A 26,037-nucleotide genomic window follows, 5' to 3' on the forward strand; every position below is an offset into this window, starting at 1 on the left:
CAGCGTAAGCTACCACTGCATGCTTATCCAGTTGTTGCAGCATAATGTGTATGTGCTGGCTGGTAGATAGATAGATAGATAGAGAGAGAGAGAGAGAGAGAGAGAGAGAGAGAGAGAGAGAGAGAGAGAGAGAGAGAGAGAGAGAGAGAGGTGGCCAGTGGAAGGTCCAAGGAAGGGATGGGTTGGAATTGACCCTCCATGTGAGTCCAAGCAAGAGAACGATGGGGGGATACCAAAATTTAGTTCTTTGGATGCTTGTGATTCTTGTAAACATGCAGAGGAAAGCGAAGTGAGGGAAAGAACATAGTGCAAGAAACAAAAGAGTGGAAGGAGTAGTGGGCTCCTCCAATCCCTCGGCAAACCCTATCGATGCTTCATAGAGTTGCAGGACCAATCAACACTTGTATTGGGGTTGAGATGAGACGTTTAAACCAATCCAAAGTGACGGAAATTAGAATACGATGCATAAACGTTCTTCTTTATGTTTGATTCGAACTACCAATACCTAATCATTAATTCCATACCTTTTTACATGGATCTCAAATGAGGGTTGATTTTGATGAAAGGATAGATGAAGTTGACTTGGTCCATCGGCCCTTCCTACCATATCATCCACCACTGACCCAAGTTAATGCAGTGTCATGGAGCACGACAAGGCTCAAAGGTTCCACCGGCAACACAGTGCCCCCGACGAAGAACCTATAAGCTAAAAGAAGTTTGTCGGAGGGTCAACGAATTCTCCCCCTCATGCTCAAGTCAAAAGGTATTCTATCTATTCATGTCAAAATGATTGAAGGTCAAAGGTCAAAGTTTCTTTTTATTTTACTTGTTCATGCATTGTGAGGGTTTAATTTCCGGACAATCAAACGTATGTCACTTGTAAGCTACATTAGCCCTTTGTCATCTTGCTGCTTGGCCCTTACAAATGCCTCCTCTCGTATCCGAAATCATCATCCCATGCTCTCTCTCTCTCTCTCTCTCTCTCTCTCTCTCTCTCTCTCTCTCTCTCTCATGGATTTAAGTCCTACCTCTGTTCTCTTGTGCCCTCCATTAGATATCAGCCATGGGAATGCAGGTGGTGTAATCTTCGACTCCTCGAGTCTTCGACAACAGACCACAATCCCCAAAGCCTTCATATGGCCGAGCACCGATAGGCCGGCCGCCACCGAAGAGCTCGACGCCCCGGTGGTGGACCTCGGTGGATTTTTCCACGGCGACGAGGAATCCACCATGCGAGCAGCCAAGCTCGTCGCGAACGCATGCGAACGCCACGGTTTCTTCCAAGTCGTCAATCACGGCGTCGGTGAGCTGCTCGCCCGAGACGCGCTCGACTGCACGGACGAGTTCTTCCGCCTCCCCCTCTGCGACAAGCTCCGCGCCCGGCGGAAGCCCGGCGGCGTGTGGGGCTACTCCGGCGCCCACGCAGATCGCTTCTCCTCCAAGCTGCCATGGAAGGAGACCCTCTCCTTCGGCTACCGCGAGGCCGCCGGCTCCGAGCGCATCGTCATCGACTACTTCGTCTCCGTGCTGGGCGAAGAGTTCGAGAGGATGGGGTAAGCTTCAGCGTCGACCGCACCACCATGCTCGACTCGATGGAACTGTAACGAGCCCAGCCGCTTCTGTTCTTGCAGGTTGGCGTATCAGATGTACTGCGAGGCGATGACAGGCTTGTCGCTGGCGATCATGGAGCTCCTGGCTATCAGCTTGGGTGCGGATCGAATGACCTACCGGGAGTTCTTCGACGACAACAGATCCATAATGCGATGCAACTACTACCCGCCGTGCCAAGAGCCGGAGCTGACGCTCGGCACCGGGCCGCACTGCGATCCCACCGCGCTGACGATTCTGCAGCAGGACCACGTAGGGGGGCTCGAGGTGTTCTCGGGCCGCGCGTGGCGGTACGTGCGGCCCGTACACAACGCTCTCGTCGTCAACATCGGCGACACCTTCATGGTCTGTGATCGTCTCCCACGTTACCATGTGTGCTCTGCTCCGAAGCATGCAGAATTCACGTTTACATGCAGCTTTAAGATTCACGTACTCCAAAAACATGTAGACGCAGTAAAATAGGCGAAACAGCGGTGTTGATTAAGTGTCAACATTTTGATGCGTAAATTAATTTTCATTAATCTATTGATAATAATAATTACAATAATTATTTATTATTATTGCTCGACAGGCATTATCTAATGGGAGGTACAAGAGCTGCCTGCACAGAGCGGTGGTGAACAGGCACAGGGAGCGGCGATCGCTGGCCTTCTTCGTGTGCCCTAGGGAGGACAAGGTGATCCGGCCGCCGCCGCCGCCGCCGTTGTCGGAGGATGTGGGCGGCGGGCCGAGGCTGTACCCGGACTTCACATGGGCGCAGTTCATGGACTTCACTCAACGCCATTATCGGGCCGACATGAGGACTCTTCGTAGCTTCGCTAAGTGGCTTGAATCCTCCTCCTCTGCTACAGCAACATGACTTCCTTGTGTTTGCTTCCATCGTTTCGGTCTGTGAATCCTGAGAGGTGTTGAGATCAGAGAGAGCACGGCTCAATTTTGGAGTGTGGAGTTGTGTGTGTCTCTGTCTAAAAAAACCTTTTATTTTCACTTATTCGTTGAACGCTCCATTTTCCATTTATTCCCGTATGACATCGCCACTGCCCCACTACCCACACCCTCGTTTCCTCTGTGTCTCCTCCTCCTTTGCATGTCCTCCCATTCGTCCGATCTCGGTAACATCGACTCTCAACCGAAGGTGGAGAGGGGAGGGCAAGGACAGTGGGGATCATGACAACGGAGAAGAAGAGGTTAGAGGAAAAGAGGAGAGGGTGATGGGGTGTACACAACATAGATGGCCTGCGAGAACAAGGGGGAGACGGCGACTGCAGCAATAAAGAGGAAGATGTTGGAGGAAGATGGGAGGGGAAGTGGTGACTGCGACGACGGAGAGGAAGAAAGAAGGGGACGTGAGGACGATGGCGACTGGCGGACCGACGAGACAAAGTAAAATGCAGAAAAATCACGCCCGGTGGGACTCGAACCCACAATCGCCTGATTAGAAGTCAGACGCCTTATCCATTAGGCCACGGGCGCTTGTTGATGCGTAATGTATCTTAAAACCTATTATCCTTTTATGGATAACTCTACCTTTGTCACTTTGCAATATTTGGACCGAGTGACAAAGATCCATCACATTTCAATTATAAATTTTGAATTGTCATCAACAATAAAATTGTAGGTTTAATTCTTGAGTTATTATTATTATTTAGACATTGCAGAAACCATTGATGTTATGCTTCATTAGAGTCACAGGATGCGACATCTTTTATTTATCTTCTTCTTCTTCTTTTGATCATCCTCTTTTCTGGTGTAGAATGACTCATGCATGCATGAAACTGTGTGGATGCTGTACTACTCCTGCTCTTGATGCTGGTAGAACATGAGACCCAGTCTGAGAAAACTGCTGCCCATGCACCATCATAGCACAAAATCATGGACAAGAATGATGAAAGGAAGGAACACTCATCCATACCTTTGCAGTGCCCTGTTCAGTGTTCATCTCTTTACCCACCAAAAGCTATCCTCCTTTGTGTTCTTTTATGTTACACCTGCAAAGACGAGAAATGAAAGAAACACCAGCCATCATTCTTCAGCTGGCAGCAGTTTCCATCGCACAGCCTTGTCAGAGCCTCCCTGTGCTGCGCCATCCCCAATTTAGGAGGCCATCTTGGAATCAGATGTTGACTGCTTTGCTGCAATCATGGCGATGATGAGCTGCGGGGACACCTGTGTTGCTTCTGGTCTCTCTTGCGGGCATGAACGTAAGCAGCAATCACATGATGCCCTTTGAGAGCTCCTTCCTCCTCCTTTTTGCATGGCTCTCAGGTGCTTTGAGCCCCTCTCCCTCCCTTTACAACCTTCTTTTCTGTCTCCTTCCGACGTAGATGCTCTTCAGTAACCAAAGGAAGCTTTCCCCCCTCTTCTTGCTGCAGTCTTTGAGCTGTCCGCATAAAACAGAGATAAGATACTGTAGAGTTTTGGCATCAGTTTAGAGACAGGTTATCATGTTCAAACCTGAGGCTGCAGGGGAGACGAGGCGAAGGTCGCTCTCGGTCGCCAACAACAAGGACTCCGTGTAGCTCGATCCACATGGTAATTGGCGATGCCGTACTTTGTGGCGCAGCAATGTCGGATGCTTGTCTGCGGCTGCAGCTACACTTAACCCAGAGGTGAACAGGGGAGGGCATCGCCATGCACTGCTCCTCGCTTAGGGAGGAGGTGGCCGAGGAGTGGGGCAACGCCGTGGTTGGGTTGCGGAGGAGGAGGACAAAAGTGTCCCAATCTTGATGCCAGCTGCACCTCCTCCTGCATTAGCCACCTGAAATCATAGTTATCGGAACGAGATTGAACTCCAATAGGATCATATTAATAATAAACTCATGGCTAATTATCCATGCATTGACAAGATAATTATTAGTATTATGGTCAACTCCTAGAAGAATGAGTCAAAGCCGTGTAATATGACATGCCATGACCACTAAAGCCCGCCAAACTCTCTTCCTTAGTTAAGGGAAGAAGAAAGGAGCAATGAAGAGACAGGTAGAGCTCATCAGCTTGCTTCTCCAGATTCCATGGCTTGCACTTCTTTCTACCACTAAACAATGCGCCATGGCAGATTCCCAATCATCCTTCTCCCTCCACAGCAGACACCCTTCATCATTGCTTTCGACCGATCATCTTCTTAAGGCCGAGCTCCTCCCTTGTCTTGCCACACCCATCCCCCTTGAATCCACCAACCTCGTGTGCTCGTCTTCCGAGCTCCCTTCTCCACCATGAAGCCTTCTTCCAGCTCTGTCAATGGTTTCTTCTCCTTCCTCGCCCATGGCCTCGACGACCTCGACCGTTCCCTGGCGTCCGACGCCTTCATGTCCCTCCAGTTCCTCTACCGCGCCGCGGGCCTGCTCCGGTCGCTCCACTCCCAGCTCACCTACCTGGTGCCGAAGCTCCACCTCCCTGTCGGTGGGAAGTGGCTTGACGAGTACATGGACGAAAGCTCCCGCCTTTGGGACGTCTGCCATGTGATCAAGCTTGGCGTCTCGGGCATGGAGAACTACTGCTCCGCCGGAGCTGACATGGTCTCCTCGCTCGAGGAATGGCGCCGCAATCCCAATTCCCACCACGCCCGCCAGGTCTGCGTTGGCTCCCATGCTCTCGTTCTTCTGTTCCCCCTCAAAGCTCTGACCTTTTTCGACTTCTCTGCTCTGTTAAGGTGAAGCGGGCGATATCTATTTGCCGGAGAGAGGCCATGGGGTTGGAGGAGGAAAACAGAGTGCTGATGGAGACGAGGATCGAGCCCATGTCTCTCCGGTTCGACGACCGGGCGCCCATGGAATCCAGGTACAACAACGGATACAATGGCTTCAGGGGAGTGCTGTACGCGCTGAAGAACTCCAGCTCTCTGCTGCTGATGATCCTGCTGTGGGGATCAGTCTCCTGCTGGCCCGAGCCGGCAGTCATGGAGGACTCCCTCTTCTTCGGCCCCGGCTTCATGGCCTCCATAGCGAGGCTGCAGCAGAGGGTGGTAGAAGAGACTGAAGGAACAGACGGCCGGCCGGGAATCCTGATGCATGAGTTCCGGCAGGCGAGGGCCGCGACTGAGGAGCTACTGCAAGAACTGGAGAGGGCTGCGGCCATGGGGTGTGAGTCAGAGATCATGGGAGGAAGCCTAAAGGGGAAGGTGGAGGGATTGAAAGAATGGTTTGGAATGCTGAGAACTGGAACTGACATGCTTGTGGGCCAGATAGATGATTTCTTTGATGAGATCGTGGAAGGAAGAAAGAAACTACTGGATATTTGCAGCCATAGGTGAAGAAGAAGGTAGGCAGAACCAGTAACAAGCAAGCAAGTTCTAACGAGTCTTCACACTGGTTCTTCTTTCTGTGTTCTAACACAAATAGCAGTAACATTTGAGCTTGTTGTTCCTTGCCATCGATCCAAATCTACCGGATTTCTTTGTTTTTCCATGTTATTGCTTTCAGATGTAATAGAAAAGGTTTTGTTTCGAGTATTAGAGGAAGTATAAGACCAAGAAACAGAGTGACTGCTGAGGAAAGGAAGCATTTGTTTGTGTTCAGGAAACTTGTCGTCTTAAAGCTAAGAGGAAACAGGAAGGACGAATCTGCTTCTCTTTCCTCTCGCTCTCTCTCTCTCTCTCCCCCCTTGCTCTGCGTTCCTGTTATTAGCTGCTTTCCTTCTTGCCATCATGAATGGCTCCAGGGGAGCAGGAACAAGAGAAATGTAGGGCTGCAGATTCCTTGTTGCAGTACAAAATTGCAGTTGACAAGACAAGCTGGCACTGCACCTTTTGATGAAAAAAGGCTTCTGGAATGGCAGCCTGGGACTGTGTTCCTTCTCTGCAGGTGAAAAAGGAGGCTGACATGATGAGCCATTGTTTCCATTAGAAAAGACAACATCCACTATTCTTCATGTCAAGAGTTCCAAAGTGTCGATGGAAGACTGACTCCTCTGAATCAAAAAACACCTCACGAGAAAGAAGTCAGTCTAATGGTTACTTAAACAACGAGCACTGAAGCTTTTAAGAACATCAAAATCATGAAGTAGGAGAAAGCTATCGATTACATGATCGAACGCCTGTTTTAGACTGCTTTCAGAGATCTAGCTTGAAGAGAACCTTTGAGTAGTATATGTAATCCAAGCCAAAAATCCTGCTGATTTGACAGAGAAAGAAGTAAAACCTATTGACATAGTGTTGTTCTCTGGCATTTAGTGCTTCAATGAATCCACTATTAATTCAAAGCCAGAAAAAGATTCATTCATATTCTAAAAGTTTGATTTCAGCTACTTCTGATAATAATACATGAACTCCAGAATCCCTTCAGCAAATGCTTGGCTCTGTTCTAAGAACATGAAAGTGACTATTAAGTCTGTGTATGAGTTTTATATTCAAAAACATATATGTAATCCAAATTGGATAAGATTAAAATTAACTTATAAGGATCGGATGAGTATATTATTAGCAACTTCAATTTAAGTATTTTGATTAGTAACTTAGACCAAACGAAGTTGATAAACCAGTTAGCCCATCAGTACCCGATCATGATATCTAAAATCATCTCGTAAGTTGATTTACTAATTCACACGTAATCTTACAATAGTAGAATGCTTATCATAAATAAATAGAGAAAAATATATATATATTTATTATTATGTTCGCTCTTACAAATATTAAAAATATTTATCTATTTTCTTTAAGTCAGTATTAATGATTATGAATTTCCAATATCTGGCAATATATAAAATCATATTATCCAAAGCCCTCATTATTTTATAATTTTTAATCAAAGATATATCTTAAATTATTTTATTTTTTGTCGTAATTTTATTTTTGGTTTAATTATCTATCTCGATCTTCGAAACATAAGCACATGTAACTATAATTTAGTATTATATTTATTCACAATAATATTTATACCATTTTATATTTGATTCTTTAATATAATAAATTTTATATCCACTTATTTTTTTTTCGCAAATAGATTATATCCACTTATTTAGTATTATATTTTTTGGGCTAATTTAAAAAAAAATCTTTATTTTTCTCCAAAAAATCATCTATTTTCAGAATTCTTTAACAACATATTTTTTTTTGTCTAATGTATAGAATATATTTTTTTTCTATGAATCAGTCCATAGGATAAATTTGTTCAATTATAATATTTTTATTTCAATAATATCAAAAATATGACAACACAATACTAAGAAATAGATGATTATAATTATGAAAAAATACTGAAAAAAGTCTAAAAAGAGAAGAATTTTTTTTTTGTTTTCTAAACATCAGATTTATCATTCTAACATTTCAAAAAAAATACTTCTATTTCTTAAATGGTTATCTTAATCATATGATTATAAAAAATATTTAATATAAGATGAGAGAGCGTCAATTTTATACTGTGACGCGAATCGAAGTCGGGAGGTTAACCGTCGCTTTCTTCCTTCCTATTCTTCGTTTGTTTGGGTCGGCGTCGTTGCTGAAGGCAAACAAACACTCACGCGGAACCGCGGACTCCACATCGATGTTTGTTGTAGTCCTATTTATAACCGAAGAGGCGAGAGAGAGAGAGAGAGAGAGAGAGAGAGCGAGAGAGAGAGGTGAATGGAGTCGCCGCCACAGGACGACACCTGCTCGATCTGCCTTGGAAGCTTCACGCACCCCTGCCAAGCCAATTGTTCCCATTGGTTCTGCGGTGAGGCCTAACCCCCTCCTCCCCTTTCTCTGCTACCGAATCTCGAACCCTAGTTTGCGGCTGTAGGATGCAAGTTTGACATTCTTTTGTTTCTAATCTCTCTCTGTTTGGTTGCTGATTGCAATCTTGAGTCCTAATCCGCAGTTCTAGGGTGCAAATTTAACATTCTTTTGTTTCGAATCTCTGGGGTTTCTCTCTCCCGATTTCGATCGAGTTTTCACATCGAAATCGGGGAGTTCCTCTCTGACATCCGCACCAGTAAGTGGGATCAATTGCAATCCAATTGAGCTTTCTCATTGAAATCCGAATTTTGCGCTGATCTCTTTCCCCTTGTTAATTGGGATCAATTGCGAAGCTCGTAATGATTATTGGGAGCATGGGATTGGCCACATTCAATGGACAAGGATTTATCTATAGATCTTAAGCAAGGGAGTGAAGAAGTGGAAGATAAGGGAAGGGATTAGAAGTAGAAAGAGGTCGATTAGGGAGCAAAGCCGCCGTCAAGGAGGCTAAAAAATGGACTCCTTTTCTGCTTTGCTTTGTTCGGTTGCCACCCTTTTGAAGGGATAAGTTGCTATGGTGATAGAGATCAGTGACTAATATTTCTACCAAAGAATTTAGCCTCCATTTGGTGCTACCAAATAAGGCTTAATTAAAACAAACAAATTAATTAGATATCATGAACTGTTCTGTTTTTTTACATCATCAAGGTGCTGCTTTAATATGTTTGGTTAACACTGTCTTTGAAAGGTTACATGTAAACTTTCTCAGAAAAATGACGGCAACCTTTTTTAATTCTGCATTGTTTTCCTTTTCCCTGTGATTGTGTTCCAGTCACTTTCTGTCATTGGTTCTGACATGAATTCTTGTTTTCATGGTGATTAATCATTGAAAATAATTAAAAGTTCCCATCCTCTGTGTGTGTGATGTCTCTTGTAGTTAGTCATTGAGATCTTACTTGAATTAATGAAGTATAACCATTTATATTTTTCAGTAGCAACATTCGTCCATATTGCTGATCATAACTGTGACAAAATTGCTTAGATGAGATGTATGGTTTGTAGCTTTAAAGATTAGTGTTATCATCTACCTTTAATATCTTGATTGATGTGCACCTGATACCTGATTAACACTGGTATAAGAAAATAGTTTGGCACAACTGTTGAAGTTAAATGACACTACAGTCAGAAGTATTATTATTTCTTAATGTATTGTTAATTGATTGATCATGGTCGTTTAAGATTATTCTCTATACACTCACAGGAGAGTGTATTCTGAGCGTCTGGCATCATGGATCCATCTTTCAGCAATGCAAATGCCCCATTTGTCGTTGTTTCATAAATTTACTGAAACCTACTGATGCCAGTGTTCAAGAGGGCAAGGACAGAAAAGCTAACCAGGTTCTTAAAAGCATTAAGAAGTACAACCGTTCATTTGGTGGAGAACCATCCAGCCTCATACAGGTAAATTCCCATTATAGACATGAAATTTCATAGGGGTTAATAAGAAAGTTGATTCTAAGAAATATTATCTGCCTGTCAAATTCATCTTGTTTCAAATGATAGATCCCGGGAAAAGACTTGCAAATGGAATTTATGCTTTTATACAAACCTTTACTTTTTACAAAGAGTTAAATTTAAGATATTGTTAGGTCAATTCCAACAAAAAAGTTAGTTCTAGTTGGGAAAGAAAAATTATAATAAATTGATGGAATGCAATATTCATGTTGTTTTAGAAGGATGTTAGAGGGAAATATGAAGCATATCCACCAATTTGTTTTCTACTTCACCGTATGTATCTAGTTCATGTGTAAAGCATTTAAGTCCTAAACAGTTAGAACATTTACTGCTCCTTGACCTGAGGCTCTGTTTAAAGAGAATTTTCAGATTATTTGCTTAGTTTATTTGTGTTGGTTTTATTTATCAAGTTATTTGATGCATAGATGATACCACAACCGAAAACCAAGTCACTAAAAGATCATCTATTTTGGAATCACAGAAGTTACAGGACCTTCCATTCTTCATCAGAAGGCTGGCAATGGAACTGATGGATCCGCGGAGGCCACTGCCTTCTCTCTTCAGAGCACATATCACTTTTGCCGTAAGTAAAAGTGAAATTTCAGGAAAAATGATGATGCATAATATTTTAAATTAATTAGTTACAAGTCTGTATCTAGTTGCTAAAGAGCAACTCTTAGCTGTATGCATGCATCTGTGCATGCAGACGAGCAGGGTTGCGGATCTGCGGCATCAGTGCGTGGGTGCAGGCCTGCTTGTGCGCATGCACATTCTCCTGAAATTGTTATGTTCTATAAAACTGCATCTGTTGTTGTATGCAAAGTTATGCCTTGTTTCTTTCTTTGTATGTTTTCTCTAAGTTCTTGATGTTTATGCATTTGTGATTCTTAAGTGGCATAACCAACATGTCCAGACGAGTTTTGTTAATTTGATTGGTAGTTATTTGTCTAATAACATATCTAGGTTTGTTAATGGAAACGTTGGCAATTACTGTGCACTCATAGATATGACAATCACAAACCAAAGGTAGGTTAGAATTCTTTTATAGTAAAGGTGCATAAAAAATGTGTTCGTTGGTAAAAGAGATGGTCTTGCATGGGCTCAAATATAAAAAGTGGAATTCTGATATATGTTCAGAATTTTGACCCTAGATGAGCAAGATGTCATAACACCGAGTTATGTCCATATTATTTCTAGTTTGATATGCTACCAAATGTTCCTATATGATCACATTAAATACTTTTATATATATTTTTCCTTCAAGGCTATCATTCTGTTGTTTTAATATGCTTATTCACATCTCTTCCAAGCAAAAAATATATCAAACAACACTTATTTGGATTTTAGAATTCTGATATTAATTGAGGAACCAATACAAGTGACAGTCCGATGACAAACAATAAGAAAATAAAGTTTTAGAACATTAATGTAAATTCATATGACCAATTATATTTTACCTTGATTTTAGTACCAGTAACAATAAAGAATTGATTGTAACATGTGAGAATGGCGACTATATGCCGTAGAGTAATCCAGATATGCAGTCCTATGCTCACAATTAGGTGGACAGCATATGCTAATTTTAGTTATATCTATCTGGCTTACATAAGCAATATTCTATTATGCATAGCCACATGGTCGTACACCACATAAGGAAACACTGTTTGGAACACTGAGCATGTGGAAAATTTGTTTCTATCTCCCCGTTATCTGATAGTAGCACCAAATTTTAGTGACAAAATTATTGTTACTATGTATGGAGATGAGAACACAAATGGAAATCGCTTTGATCATATATACATTTTATGAAAGGTAAGTTTATTGAGATTTAAATTTTTGCAGCTGTCACTAAGTGCAATGTATGTGCTGAGTCCGGTGGACATGCTTCCAGAAGGTAAGACCACATGTTCATGATTATTTATGGGTATTTGCCTTAAAAAGTTTTGTATTTTGACAACCACATATCATGTTTTAACAATTGATGTTGATACTGTTGGACAGACGAATATGGAGTCGTTGGTTTACTAGACGATCTCCTCGTTTTGCTGGTTGTTTTCCTGCATATTGCTTTTGTGTACTGTTTGATTCATCACCGGCATGGAGGTTCTTGAATTGCTCTCATCTCCAGCCAAATTTGCAGGTTATTTTCATCAACCGTCAGAAGATGCTGTTCATTGTAACACTGGTAATCTCTATTCTCCAGTATTTGCACATGTTATTATTTCATGTTAAAAGAAGTACTTGCTACTATAATCATATGTTGCATTTTTTTATGCCTCTACATGTTAAAAGTGATTTTCTGGTATGCCATAGTGCTTGCTTAATGAGGGATTGCACTTCAATTTTATTAGTCTCAGGAGGGTTGCTCCATATTGTGGGATGGGCAAACCTTTTAAGTTGTCATCAATTACTGAAACATCACCAAAGTAGCTTCTCTTCTAGGTTTCCAGGATAGCTTGGTTGTTTGAGTGATGCCATCTTTTCCCAGTCCTATACAGATGATCTTTGAAAACTGATCAAACCTTAGGAAACTAGCTTAGTATGCCCAACAGTGACTGCTCTAAAGTTGTGGGAAATAAAAAGTGTTCTGGGAGTTGATTCAAAGAATCATAGTGTTGGTCAACATATTGTTTTCTTGGTGTATAACTAACTGGTTAAGACAACAACCATAAGGAGTTGTAACACCATTTTATTTCCATCCACTGCATGCCAACATGAGTGTCATTTGGAGGTGTCAAATCTATGTATGATACGGGTAGTTCATTTGTTTCTGAAAATATAATTTGGTAGTGAGAAAAAGAAAGCGATAAAAGAAATGGTCAAAGATTTGACATATTAGAGGTTTCAATATGAAAGAAATGTCAGACAATGCAAATCAAATTTTGTAATGAAAAAAAATGGTCAAAAGTACTTGATATCAAAGATATAAACGATGTGTTCAAAGGTTTCATTTATGACGCAAATGTAAAAGAAAATTGAAAGATTTTAAGTTTACAGCCTGACGCAGATGAAAACTAAAGTAGGTTGAGGTCAAATCGATGAATGTAAGAAGCCAGAGAGAGAACAGAAGATTACAAGATTCCAACAAGTCAAAGAAATTACATATTTCAGATGGAATAGAAGTTACATTAGCCTTGGATCCGAAAGCCTCAAGTCGATGTAGAACAATTGGCGAGTTTTGATTCTGTTAAGTTAGGGTTTTAATTACGTGGTTTTAATCATTTGATGCCGGCAATATCCCCCACGGAGAGCGTGTATCCCACGCAGCGTGATGAACGAGAAACACATTCAGACACCTGTATTCTCAATCACTCCATCAATTAAATTAAAACAGATTGGAATACAAGCAAACAATATCAGGTGGAATAAAAAAAGTAACCTTTCTTTGCTTTATCAAACATAGCATAATAATAGAAATGATAGAAGAAATCAAAATTCGATGAGGATGTACTCGTCCTTAGAAACTTTATTAGATCAAGTAACAAAAAAAAGACAACCTTATTAGATCAAGCAAGAAAAAAAAGAAAAATGATAAGAGGAAACATGAAAACTAAAATAAATGACCAATGAATTGATGGCTATATTACGTTTGAAAGAGAGGAAAACGATAACAATGATTTTATCGTTCTTAGAAAAGCAATGACAGTATTTATCTTTCTTAAAATGATAATAATAATGATTAAAATTTATAAATTTATCTTTCTTAAAATTTAAAAATAAAAATTTAATTTTTATTACTGTTATTGATAAAAGTACAATGAAAAATATATAATCATAAAATTAAAAAAAAAATATTAATTTACTAAATAAAATGAAAGAATTTCTCTTGTAGTTTAAAATTTATACACGAAATACTTATAAATCATCGTTCATTTCCACATTGAGCATGTATATATTCTCTTCCCTACCTAATCATTTCTTACATGTAAAATAAAATTTATAATTAATAATCATTATATATCTTTATAATTTTAGTTAGGTAAATATATATCATGTCATTAATATAACATTTTAAAATCATTGATGTAAGCTATTTAATGCTAAATATCTTATGCTATGATTTTTTTAGCAAGTATAATCCTAAAATATAATATATGTACAATAAGAAGGTAAAATTTTCCATTGAAATATTCTATATGCTTATATTATATGCACACATAGAAATATAACAAATTCATACACTTGTAAACATTATATCATATCATGTACACATACATCACACATCATCGTAATATATACATGCATTGTTACACCACACGTCATAATACATATATATTTTTTCATACCGCACGGCATAATATATAGATGTATTCACATACTGTATGTCATAATATATATATATATATATATATATATATATATATATATATATATATATATATATATATATATATATATATATATACTCCCACATCACATGTCATAATACATATATACATTCCAACACTATATGTCATAATACATATGTGCACTATCACACTGCACGTCATAATATATACGTGCATTCTCACATTTCACGTGTAACACATTCACGCATTCTCACACCACACCATAAAAAACACGTACACTCTCACATCACACATCATTATATATACATGCATACAATAATTTTTATTACAGTTCATATATTTTTATACTTATAAAATATATACATTCATATTTAATGCATGCTTAACTCATGACAATCAAAACATACTTTCTGAAATAAATTATGCATATAATAATTTATATGATCACTATTCAATTATGAATTAAACTTATACTTGATTGAACTCAAAAATGAAAATGCCAATGAAAGATCACGTTCCTTGATAATTGAGTGTGCTAGGAAATGATACACCTATCAAGTTAAGAGCATAGTAGCATTCCAACACTATATGTCATAATACGTATATGCACTCTCACCGCACGTCATAATATATACGTGCATTCTCACATTACACGTTATAGCATATACATATAGTATACGACGTAACACATTCACGCATTCTCACACCACACATCATAAAAAATACGTACACTCCCACATCACACATCATTATATATATATATATATATATATATATATATATATATATATATATATATATATGCATACAATAATTTTTATTATAATTCATATATTTTTATACTTATAAAATATATATATTCATATTTAATTCATGCTTAACTCATGACAATCAAAACATATTTTCTGAAATACATTATGCATATAATAATTTATATGATCACTATTCAATTGTGAATTAAACTTATACTTTGAACTCAAAAATGAAAATGCCAATGAAAGATCACGTTCCTTGATAATTGAGTGTGCTAGGAAATGATACACCTATCAAGTTAAGAGCATAGTATCATAAGATATTTTAATTACGAAACCTTACCTAATGAATTATCAATTTATAATAATTTATAAAAAAAATATTTGATAAAATCCCTTATAAAATAAATTATGTTCACCTTAAAAATCTTTCTAGATTTTACCATCAAATTTTTTAATAATTTACTCTATAATCAAATGAAGTAGTTGGTATTGATCAAATCATCGTACAATTCTATGAAGAAATTTCACTTTACTATTCTAGTTAATTAAACGATCTTAAATTATCATAAAATTTTATAAAAAAATTACTCAATCTATAATCAAATGAACTAATTAGTATCGATCAAACCATCATATAATTTTACGAAAAAATTTGACTTTACTATTCTAGCTAACTAAACAACCTTAAATTATCATAAACTTTTATAGAAAACTAATAGACATAAAACTAAATTCAACTACCAACATATATTTTGTCCTTTTGTTATGTTATTAGGTTAGGCCTATTTGAATTTATAATCCACATATCTTAGTGTATATAGATAGTATTCACTTAACTCCTAATTTCACAAAACTCCAAGGAAACCTTTTAAAACATATCAGAGAAAACCTATTCACATATCTAAGGGGGCCAATTTAACTTGAATAGAACTCTTTCTCAGAAAATAAGGGACTCTTAGATATCTCATATTGGGACAATCACAACTTTATGTACCAATCGCATATTGATGTCATATTAGAGGCCATACAACTATAAGAGAATCATCCAAAACATATCAAAAAATCAAAGATAAATTTGAAATCTAGGTGACTCAAAAGCAATAAAAAAAATCTGCCTATAATCTATAAAACTAAAACCCTAGATATAACAAGAAAAGATTAAGTTTTTCTTACCTCAATCTTTCTTAGAGTTAGGGTTTCTTAGCCTTAATAAAAAAAATTTAAAAAAAATAACTAAGAATAAGAGAAAAAAATAAGTTATAAAGTTGATAGATAAGACAAAGGCAAAGTTAGAGATGCTTAAGAGATTATTTTGAAGTCTAGAATTTAATCTCATTATGCCTTATTTCAAATTTTTATCATCTTTTTCTTCTTTTACTAATATAATTATAAGACTACAACAACCTCAATTAACATATTATAAAACACTAAAAAATAATATTTTTAAAAAATATATACTTCATTCTTAATTCAAAGTGTATGAAACTCGAATATCACACACACACACATATAATTTAAATTACCAATTTGATAAAAGAAAATTTCATCTACAATCAAAGCTCAACACAGTCTGTCCTAGTTGACCCACTAAAATCAAACCAACTTCTGCAGCAGCATCCGCCAACAAACATAATGGTAAAAAGTTTGAATTATAGTAAATCCAAACTGTATCAATGAGTCAGACACGCTGACACTATGATAAAGCAAAGGCTCAAATGCCTTTGTACAGCAAATGATTCTTCGTACTCCCATGCTACCATGAGTCAGTGCAGAATGTGTGAAGCGAATACACGAGAGAGTATCTTGAGAACCATTTGGTAATAGGTAATCTACCTCAAGCTATAATTTTATCAGGTCTTGACTTTTGGAACCATAGCAACCAGCCACATTGTTTTCCAGTCGGCCCTAGTAATGTCACATGAAGGCTGCTCTTTAATGAGGGAACTATATGGATTCTGGCAAGTCATGATCCCCTTCAGATGGGGAGACCAGCACCAAACATTTTCTTCTGGGGAGAGTGGCACATGGATGACAGCTACCTTCTTAATCAGGCTAGGATGAAAAACTTTCAAGTAAATAATCTATGTTCCATTTGTTAGCATAAAGCAAATCAGCAAAATTGCAGTATTCATCACAATTTACAAATGTAGCAGAAAGAGAAGAGGAGTACCACATAAGTAGGGATCATTCCACGTATTGATACTGGGTGTTTGTTCAACAGAAAATCCAGTTTACCTATGAGTTATTCTCTGAGTGGAAAAATAACGGACGGTTGGAAGAGGGGGATGAACTTGGAAAGGAACAGATAGAGACTTCTTTCTTGTGTTGCCTGCTTAGCTTTGGACTCTTTGGAACCATCGCAACGATTATCATAGGCCTAGGTAAGATCTCTAATGGCATAGAGTGTGTGCTCTAATCAATGAGGAAATGATTATGATACACCAACCCTAGGGGGATGTAGAGGACTGGATGCAGCAAGAATTAGCATACTACCCAACTAACTTTGGGTTTGCTATTGTGACTGATGCTTCATGGGTGAGTGCTGCTGATATCGCAGGTATAGGTGTTGTCATTAAGGTCGAGCATGGACAGATAATTGCTGCAGGATGCTCTCGTGCATCAGCCAGTTCGGAGATGGCTGCTGAAAGCGAAGCAGTGTTGGATGGATTACATTTGGCAGCTGACAAGGGGCTTCATAGCATCTGGATCAGATCAGATTGCCTTCAGGTGGTGAAGGCCCTAAACAATTATGATGCCATGCCATGGATTTTTTAGGAATATACTCACTCTATGACAGTTGGCTATTTTTTGATAGAGTATCAGTTGTGAAATGTTTTTTGCCTAGAGAATGTAACAAGCAGGCTCATTGTAACTCATAGTTGGCATGGTGACTTACCATGGTCTTATGGGTATTTTGTACTCTTAATTTATATCTAATACAGCCTTTTGTTTTAAAAAACAATACTTTTTTGTTTGGAGAGCTCCAAAAGGCCAACATGTTATTAGAAAGCACACATTCAATGAAGTCACATTTTTAGACCAGAAAGTGCAGTGAAGCTCTTCCTAATATGCGTATAGAAAAATAAACAGTGAATGGATGTCAGTCTATTCTAGTAAACGACATTAGCAGCCACTGATGCATCAAATTCCAACAGAATGTGCAAAGAGAGAATGCAGCTCACCAAGTTTCAATCGTGGTGGAAGTCGGGCGAGAATTGATCCCTTAGGTTACTTGTCCTGATGTAGCTTCAGGTAATCAGAAATATGCCACCCTACCCCTCAAAAAAGAAACATAAGGAACAGCGGTCATTTCTTTTGTTAGAAGCATGAAATCATGAGGTTCTAAGGTGAGAATCATACATCTCCAACAGCAAATTGATCTTTTACATTCAGCGGAGGCTGCACCCACTCGGACATATATATAGGCATTGTACCATATTTTCTGTCATAAGTGCACTTATCTGCATGACAGTAATTGAAAGAAGTTATTCTAAGAAACCAAAGAATAGACTAAACGTGGGCATAAATTCACCACAAACTTGGAAAAGGAAGGAATGACAAACCTGAAACTTGCAAGTGTATTCGGTGGGTAACAAATGCCTGCATATGTAATTAGCAAGGATTACTAAATTATCCTCATTTGCCACAAAAAAGACAAGGAAATAGCCAATTAATTCAACCCCTTCCATTGATGAATGCAATGGGAACACATAATTATTTTGTTTGCAGTTCTTTAGTGTATTAGTTGTGCCAAAATGCAACTCATATAAGCATAAAAAACTAATGATAAAAAACATAAAGGAAACCTGCCACGCCGAAGGCATGTACTCACGGTACAAGAACTTCTCAATTTGCTTGTTTGAAGTTCTCCATTGGTTTCTATCCTCTGAAGACCATGTTGTAGGAGTCCTGTCAACGGAAACAGCATGGCAAAGAAGACTTCTGATCAGTAGTTCCAATACGACAAAACATTTTCTTCAGTACAGAGAACTAGAGTTACTCTGCCTGCTGCAGCAATACCAAACAAATCAACCCAGATTTGTACAATTTTGATCAGAACAATCATAGAGGTTTCCTATGAATGAGCTCTTTCAAGATCACACACATTCTCAATTTTTCTGACACATCTTCTGCACTTAAACATCAACCAAAAGGGTCAAAGAAATTGGCAGCCATTGCCATGTAAGGTCCTAAAAGTTTATACAAAACAATCATGAATATTAACACAAAAATTAGAACTGGGAATGTCCTTACAATATCTGCAATTATGTATTTTAGCATGTTTATGCCCTCCAAAAGTTGGAAAGAACACACCCTTTTGTACCATATAAGTGGACTGTTGTATTTTAGTTATCCAAAAATAGCTTCTTTTTTACCCCAAGATTTATTTTTACAAGGGAAAAATGAAAGTTTTTAAAGTAAAAAAAAAAATTCATGAACTTAGTGGCAAGTTTTGTACCCTTTTGTACCATATAAGTGGCAAGTTTTTTAAGTAGAAAAAAAATACATCCTCCAAGAAAAAAATATAAGTTTTTGAAGTAGAAATAGCAAATAGCAAATCTTGGACTTAGTGGCCTGCTAAATTTGCATTGTCAATATTAAGAAGGCTTGAGGCTATTTAACTAAGAAAATGTCAATATTGGAAAAAGAACAGGCAATGAACATTTATATGTCTACCTATACCACAACAAAATCCAATGAATTACAAAGACATCAAAAATCATTACCACAACCTCCAAGTCCACCATCAAGATACGCACAATGAAATGAATGCACTAGAAAGGTCAAAACATAGAACTACAATATACCAATTCTAAATAAACAATATACCAATTCTAGATATCAAGTTGCCATATTCAAAGTGAAAATATTGGAGAAAAAGTAGCTTACTGAAACAAACCATCTGTAAGGCTACACCAATATGGCAAGAAAAAGCCAAACAGATTGGCAGTGAAAAAGATATAAAAGGGTTAGAGCGAAAGGTATATGACAGAATATGAAAAACAGAACAAGAGCGAAGATCAAGCGGAGAGATAGGTCACCCAGACAAAAGACAACTCTCAAATAGATTATGTATCTTCATACTTGCACAATCCTTCAACAGAGGGATAAATCTAAACCCATAATCCAACTCTTTAGGACTGTTAAGTACAAAAAAGATAAATTTAATCCTTTAACAAAAAGATAAATTTAAACCTATAATCCAACTCTACGTCAAGAATCCATTAATCTCATTGTCAACCATCTCTTCCCCTCCAGGAGAAGAAAAGCAACTCGATTTGTAAAAGATGGTCTCTATATCATGGTTATTGCATGGAGCACAATGATATGTCGCGTTCAATTTTGTCCCTCACTTATAACCTCATAAGTCATAAAATAACAATTGTAACACATAGCATTTTAACGTAACAATTGTAACACAGCATTTTAACAGATGCAAGTTTTGAGTGTAAGCAAAGGGAGCAGTACTAATATCAGGTTATATCCAAGTATTGTTGTTTCAGAGCATATGCCGAGCATAGTTCGCATTACCGGCCTGTACCAGTGTACCAATCATCTGTCAGTATGATACGTACCAAACAGTACCGAACATATCAACACATAATATACTGAGGTGTAATGATGTACCGCCCATATCGGTCCTCTGTCGGACTAGTACATACCACCCGAACCAAGCAGTATGCTTCGATATGTCAAACCTTGATGCCAAGTACTTTTTGGCACAACAAAATGGCATGCAAATTTGGCAGCCAGCACAGGCTAAAAATTGGCTACATTATGTATTGGCACCTTTAACATAGGTCACCAGAATACATTATTAACTCTCCATCACCATGCGTGTTGACCTGTTCTGGCACATGCTGATCGACAAATGCAATCCTTTGTTATATCACATTCATTTATACCAAAGACACTTGGAAGGAATATACTTTGCAATGTCAACACTAGATTAAAGAATGATAATAAAAATTTTGAAACATCAAAAAAATGGATATCAACCAACCTTTGTACATCAGTTGTTGATGATCCAGCAAAAAATATACATGATTTGGAAGCCAACACCAATAGAGGTTGCACCTCTAAAAATTTACGCATTTCTTCAACAATAGATTCCACCAGATTTTGAAATGACATGATTTTCCTGCAAAACATACCAATGAGACTAACAAAAAAAGATTGGTCCCAGGCATTGAGCATCGATTTATCCAATGTGTTCAACATGAGGCATGCTTAAGGAGAGTAGAAAAATGAAAATGACAAGTGAATTTAAGTTTAATACTAGGTAGGATATCAGAGGAGTCAGATGTATAATCTATATATAATCTATTAACAAATTAGAGAGCCTTTGAGACCTGTTAATAAAAACATAATAAAGAGGACCATAAGACCTAGTCTTTTCAATGCGCTTGGATGATAAGTGGGTTGAAAAGGCTTCTGTTATAACTCTAGTCCTGATGTAAGCTAGTCCTTTAACTAATAGGTGAAAAAATTAAGACACAAATCATACAGTTTCAGACATCAACCAAAACCCCCTTAAACACAACCCTCAGCCAAGAAAAGGTCATGTGGGCTTTGCATCTGTATCATGGTACTCTTACCCTCCTCCAAAGAAAATGAGGTGATCTCTTTAGACAACACTTCTCATATGAATCCTCTAGTCATCCTTGCTATACTGCTCCAGAATTTGCATGTACAGATGCCTTCTGCTGGAGCTTAGAACGGTGTGGAGGTCCACATAGGACTCTTATTGAATTAAACAGACATTACATATGATCACCATGTAGGAAGATCGGATCTTTAACAACACCCTTATTCAGCATAGGTTTTGAGAGTTAAAAGAAGCTGACGTGAAGTATACCTACCTCGTACAATTACCATAAGGTGAAGACTGGGAAGCTCTATCAATCCAGTAAAAAGCTCCAATGCTGTCAAAGAAAGTCAAGAAAATGTCATCAGAGTACAATCAGTTTCTTGGGCATGCTAAGTTCATTTGTTTGAGATATGAAGATAAAGGTTCACTGAAAACTGAAACAGGTGAACAGAAAAGGATAACAAAATTTACACAACAATTCAATCTTAAGACCTAACAGGGCCACATGATTATGTTCAACGGTCTAATTAAATTGTCATAATTTGTCTATCACAAACCTTATTTGATCTTTGGTAACAAGTACCTGGAAAAACTAGGCTAAGAAAAGAATTATTGCTTCTTTTTATTGGGATCATTGTACCCTTTTGGAATTGTATTCCAAAGCTCACTTTCCAATTCATGATAATTTTGCATTCCTAGTCAATGTGACACCCAATACAGATCCACAAATGAGGAAAGCAATCAAATCTTCGTTATTTAGTTTTGCAAGAATAAGCCAAGACAAATAAATTTCATATATGTTCCAACACTAGAATCCTTGCAATAAAAGCTCAAAATAACAAAAGCACTAACAAAAAGAACATCAATGAGTTCATGCCTAATTACTTAACAAGACTGGCATCTTACTTGTTATAGCAAGTGATTAAATGTTAGATAGACAAATTAAAGAATGTTACACCTACATTGTGAAACATAATGTAAGAGAGATTTAAGGTTAAGTTCTAACAAGCAACTTCAAGTTGTCCCATGTTGCCAACACCCAGAACCTCCATCCAGATAAACATTGTCAGCTATGATGTCAAATAAATCAAGATGAGTTATCATACTTGTCAAAAAGAAACATAGATTCAGAACCTTCAACTTTCACAATGAATCAATTAAGCTCCAACCAGTACATTTAGCTATCAACTGGCAAAAATATCATAATATAAAGCTAACAAAATAAAACAGCCTATGAAGGATGGTGAAACCACAACATGATGAATGGGCATGAATGTATACATCCTAAAAGTGAAGATAACATGCAAGTATTATTTATCAGGTACATGAGAAATTTTGAGATAAATAACTCATCAATACAAAGCAGATGAAACAGGTTAAAAATGCTACAATTATACTACTAATTTATAACATTGTTAAATGTAAAAATGGACGATATACCAACTCCCACCCAACACATCAAATATATTGTATATTTAGTAATCATGGATAGCACCAAATTAACTATAGAATGTTATGTGAAAGGGCCATGCGGCGTAGTCTCAAGTTATTGATCTAATGGTGTACAGAATTCTTTTCGTATTAAAAGATGGGAAGTTGAAAACAGATGAGGACCTATCTATCATAAGGAATTGGATACCAACACCAAGAGCTTCACTTTCAGTTTGAGCGTGTGAGTGCATGGTCTGTAAAATCAATCAATACAAGAATGGTAAACTGAATCAGCTGAGTCTTTTATATGAAAAAAAAATAAACATTAACCATGCATTAGTCCCAATATTTTTCTACTTCATCAGTTATCAAAATGGTATATCATTCAAATCTTTTGCACTGATGCACTGGATTACTAGAATTTACTTGTTTTTCTCATAATGATGAGTGAAGTTAATAAAACTGTGTGATCTCTATAACTATCATACACATGCAATTAAGGGCCATGAGTATAAGTGAATGCAAAGCTGCATTTGATTATCAATGATCTAAATTCAAGACAACTATGAATAGAGATAATAATGACATATATAACTAAAACTTTTTTTTATTACACTTAAACATTGCAATTCTAGAAGTTAGCATTTGAAATATTTGGAAGGATGCAAATTGCAATATTTAAGCTATATACTCATATGTGCAGTTTATTGTGAAACTTGTATTTTAAAGATAAATGATTCCAAGTTTTACAAGAAAAAAAATAAAGAAAAGTCAACTTAAGCAATGCTCATAAGCACCTTAACAAATCATTATACTGTGAAAGCTGTAGGTGCAGGTACAATGTTTATGTCAAAGCTGAAAAAATATCTACAATCTTCATAAGTATACGAGCAAGGATACAAGTTCCTAGTCCTACTATTTATAAGGTGATATTTGGTTAATGAAGAGAGCTTGCCTTCAAAGCAGCTATAAATTCATAGCTATCGTAACAACGGATGTACAAGAAGCGCCTCATGCAAGCTAAAAGTAATTCGTCATCATATTCTTGAGAGCCCTCTTGTACTCCATGACCAAAATTGTTGGTAGATCCTGTAAAAGATTAATCTAAAGTGAAATCTTCTAAAAGTAGCAACTCCGGAAAAGTCATTCGTATAATGTGTGAATTTATACAGAATATATCTTTCTGGATAGAACAGAAACATAAGCAGATGAACAGACATGCAAGGGGAGTGATTAGTAATAATAATACTCTTTCCCTCAAAAGTCCATTTGAAGCAAGAGAACATATCAGTAATGAAGTTATATTTTCCAGTAATGAAAAGATACTAATCCACTTCAATCGGAAAAGAGAAGTACAAGCAAGCATAAACATTAGATTCATGATCACCAGCATGTATAACCCAACCCTAGAATTATATCCAAGACAAGAAAATGAGAAAACATCATACGACTAGAGATAAAGTAAATCAAGTCATGAGACACATGAGATCTCACTTGAAGAAGACCTTTTTCTTTTCTTTCATTCTTCATACAGATTTTAGATCTTACAAATATAATTTTCCTCTTATAGTAGTAATCCAATAACAGAACCTCAAGCTAGAAGCATCTTTCTCCATTGCAAAACTGAATTAATTGTTGACTGTAACCAAATTGCAATATGCTCAACCTTAAATTACACAAAGATGACCCAATCTCAACTATGCAGAAACAGCTGATATGGAGACATTACTCTTCCAGAATGGCCTTCATTTTCCAGTCTAAATCTTCTAGTAGTTAGTTGCAACCAAGCCAACTGCCAAAAGCATATAGCAAAAAACATTACCCAGTGAGGATTTTGTGCCACTGAAAAGAATGGTCAAACTCAGAGATCCCATTTTGCCAATCAACAAAACTGTTCCACTGGTGAGAATGCGAAACACCAAATTCTAGATCCAAGCAACTGCAATATTCTTAACAAAGTTCTGAGTCATTCAATGAAGTAGGCAGTAAATTTGTTAACTATGTTCGCTCATCTATTTGATTAGATAATATGAGAGGCCATTTATGAGCGATAGAAACCTACCAGTTTTAGTAAAAGGCAAGGGCTTGGGTGTACATGTACAATGTTTGACCGTACTTTTTAAAAACTAGTAAATGCAAAGGAAATCACACTTCATACTGTACTAAGGGCTTTCTAAAGAATAATACATAGAGCAGATATATGAGACAGATACATCAAATCTCTGGCTACTTGTAACCAAAGTATTGCTCTAACGACAGTATTTTTCATCTTCCTGATCTTGATCCCTTGCTCCATTCGGATGTAATGCCACTAAATTGGATGAGACAGTAATCGTTAAAATGCCAACCACCGGTTAATAGACAAGGAGAGAAGCTCCAAAATGCTCACCGAGAACCTCCTTTATACGGTGCTTCAGGATCTGGGAGAGGCGGAGCACATCGAAGCGGCAATCTAGATCGAAGTAGATCACCATGCGTTCCAATCCCCCGAAACGGAGCCCCCTCCATTCTCTGGGTAGGATACAGTGTACAGCAGCCTGGCCAAGCGAAGCGGCACGATCATGGGTGGAGAACTGGGGGGCGCGGCGCGATCGGAGAGCAAGGCGAGCCGAGGATAAACCCATGGGTTCGGTCGTACCTGGAGGAGGACTTGGGACTTGGCGGAGGGGGAGGGGCCGGCGATCTCGACGACGTTGCCGACGCGGAGAGGGAGGCGGTGGAGGGGCGGGAGGAGGAGGAAGGAGCGCTCCGTGAGAACCCTAGCGAGCATGGCCTTCGCGCTCTCGTCGCCATGGATCCAAGCTCGAGGGTCGTCTGCGTCCGGCATTCCTCTAGCTAGGGTTCGGAGGAGCGACGAGCGGGAGGACGAGTCGACGTTTGGGTCGACGTCGTGACAGTTAGCGAGAGCTTTGCAATGGTAGCCGACCAAGTTTTAAGTCGGCCCAGCCGGCCCAACTAACTAAGTAGCCAAACCTGGACCGGCCCACGGACTGCATTAATTAATGCAATTGATTTAGTTAAAGAAATGCTCATTTAATAATCCACAGTAGTGTGTTACGAAAACAGCCTGACATCTTGTCCTTGCAAAACAGAACATTATTTTCATTTTAAGTAATTAATTTACTAACTTATGCGTTAGAGAGGTTTTTCTCACATACATGATCATATCCCTACAAATTTATCAAACTCAAATTATTT

At 38.0% G+C, this 26,037-nt stretch overlaps 4 protein-coding genes and 1 non-coding gene across 13 annotated transcripts; 3 read left to right on the top strand and 2 right to left on the bottom strand.

The window, feature by feature from the left end:
• Positions 1-975: 975 nt before the first annotated feature.
• Positions 976-2,624, top strand: LOC103972570 (gibberellin 20 oxidase 2-like). The gene is made up of 3 exons (XM_009386924.3): positions 976-1,553; positions 1,632-1,953; positions 2,180-2,624. Exons 1-3 carry the CDS (start codon positions 1,012-1,014, stop codon positions 2,465-2,467), a joined length of 1,152 nt encoding a protein of 383 aa, XP_009385199.2. The 5' UTR covers positions 976-1,011; the 3' UTR covers positions 2,468-2,624.
• Positions 2,625-3,008: 384 nt separating this feature from the next.
• On the bottom strand, positions 3,009-3,081 carry TRNAR-UCU (transfer RNA arginine (anticodon UCU)). Its single transcript has one exon. It is a non-coding gene; the product is annotated as a tRNA-Arg (tRNA).
• Positions 3,082-4,541: 1,460 nt separating this feature from the next.
• Positions 4,542-6,179, top strand: LOC135627065 (uncharacterized). Its single transcript, XM_065133019.1, has 2 exons — positions 4,542-5,177; positions 5,258-6,179. The coding sequence occupies exons 1-2, from the start codon at positions 4,821-4,823 to the stop codon at positions 5,855-5,857; spliced, it is 957 nt and encodes a 318-aa protein (XP_064989091.1). The 5' UTR covers positions 4,542-4,820; the 3' UTR covers positions 5,858-6,179.
• A 1,851-nt stretch (positions 6,180-8,030) lies between these two features.
• On the top strand, positions 8,031-17,968 carry LOC103971818 (uncharacterized). Of its 7 annotated transcripts, none has more exons than XM_018820899.2 (7): positions 8,045-8,255; positions 9,519-9,718; positions 10,254-10,355; positions 11,615-11,666; positions 11,774-11,820; positions 11,901-11,957; positions 17,374-17,394. In XM_018820899.2, exons 1-7 carry the CDS (start codon positions 8,165-8,167, stop codon positions 17,377-17,379), a joined length of 555 nt encoding a protein of 184 aa, XP_018676444.2. In that variant the 5' UTR covers positions 8,045-8,164; the 3' UTR covers positions 17,380-17,394. The 7 variants fall into 7 exon arrangements, with proteins under 7 accessions (XP_018676441.2, XP_018676442.2, XP_018676440.2 ...); XM_018820900.2 differs by having other exon boundaries at positions 11,913-11,957; XM_018820896.2 differs by lacking the exon at positions 17,374-17,394 and having other exon boundaries at positions 8,031-8,255; positions 11,901-12,715.
• On the bottom strand, positions 12,699-25,750 carry LOC103971819 (DNA repair protein XRCC2 homolog). Of its 3 annotated transcripts, none has more exons than XR_010492394.1 (11): positions 25,478-25,750; positions 25,229-25,376; positions 23,795-23,928; positions 23,023-23,093; positions 21,680-21,742; positions 20,821-20,958; positions 18,623-18,725; positions 18,380-18,416; positions 18,177-18,277; positions 17,999-18,088; positions 12,699-13,068 (listed from the first exon to the last, which is right to left on the bottom strand). XR_010492394.1 is itself a non-coding variant. In XM_065132100.1 (10 exons), the coding sequence occupies exons 1-10, from the start codon at positions 25,664-25,666 to the stop codon at positions 18,065-18,067; spliced, it is 1,008 nt and encodes a 335-aa protein (XP_064988172.1). In that variant the 5' UTR covers positions 25,667-25,750; the 3' UTR covers positions 16,447-18,064. The 3 variants fall into 3 exon arrangements, 1 of the variants encoding a protein (XP_064988172.1); XR_010492393.1 differs by lacking the exon at positions 12,699-13,068 and adding an exon at positions 16,447-16,868; XM_065132100.1 differs by lacking the exon at positions 12,699-13,068 and having other exon boundaries at positions 16,447-18,088.
• Between the last annotated feature and the right edge of the window lie 287 nt (positions 25,751-26,037).

This window comes from Musa acuminata, chromosome BXJ2-11, assembly GCF_036884655.1.
Source record: "Musa acuminata AAA Group cultivar baxijiao chromosome BXJ2-11, Cavendish_Baxijiao_AAA, whole genome shotgun sequence".
Classification (NCBI taxonomy): domain Eukaryota; kingdom Viridiplantae; phylum Streptophyta; class Magnoliopsida; order Zingiberales; family Musaceae; genus Musa; species Musa acuminata.

Bases quoted from the DNA above. Each gene is read 5' to 3' on its own strand.
- LOC103971818 (XM_018820896.2), top strand. From the start codon at position 8,165: ATGGAGTCGCCGCCACAGGACGACACCTGCTCGATCTGCCTTGGAAGC. The intron at 11,667-11,773 runs GTAAGACCACAT...ACTGTTGGACAG, and splicing joins GGTGGACATGCTTCCAGAAG to ACGAATATGGAGTCGTTGGT. The intron at 11,821-11,900 runs GTTGTTTTCCTG...TCTCATCTCCAG, and splicing joins ACGATCTCCTCGTTTTGCTG to CCAAATTTGCAGGTTATTTT.
- LOC103972570 (XM_009386924.3), top strand. From the start codon at position 1,012: ATGGATTTAAGTCCTACCTCTGTTCTCTTGTGCCCTCCATTAGATATC. The intron at 1,554-1,631 runs GTAAGCTTCAGC...CTGTTCTTGCAG, and splicing joins GAAGAGTTCGAGAGGATGGG to GTTGGCGTATCAGATGTACT. The intron at 1,954-2,179 runs GTCTGTGATCGT...ATTGCTCGACAG, and splicing joins ACATCGGCGACACCTTCATG to GCATTATCTAATGGGAGGTA.
- LOC135627065 (XM_065133019.1), top strand. From the start codon at position 4,821: ATGAAGCCTTCTTCCAGCTCTGTCAATGGTTTCTTCTCCTTCCTCGCC. The intron at 5,178-5,257 runs GTCTGCGTTGGC...TGCTCTGTTAAG, and splicing joins ATTCCCACCACGCCCGCCAG to GTGAAGCGGGCGATATCTAT.
- LOC103971819 (XM_065132100.1), bottom strand. From the start codon at position 25,666: ATGCCGGACGCAGACGACCCTCGAGCTTGGATCCATGGCGACGAGAGC. The intron at 18,278-18,379 runs GTTTGTCATTCC...ACTGTCATGCAG, and splicing joins AATACACTTGCAAGTTTCAG to ATAAGTGCACTTATGACAGA. The intron at 18,089-18,176 runs GTATGATTCTCA...TTTGAGGGGTAG, and splicing joins ATCAATTTGCTGTTGGAGAT to GGTGGCATATTTCTGATTAC.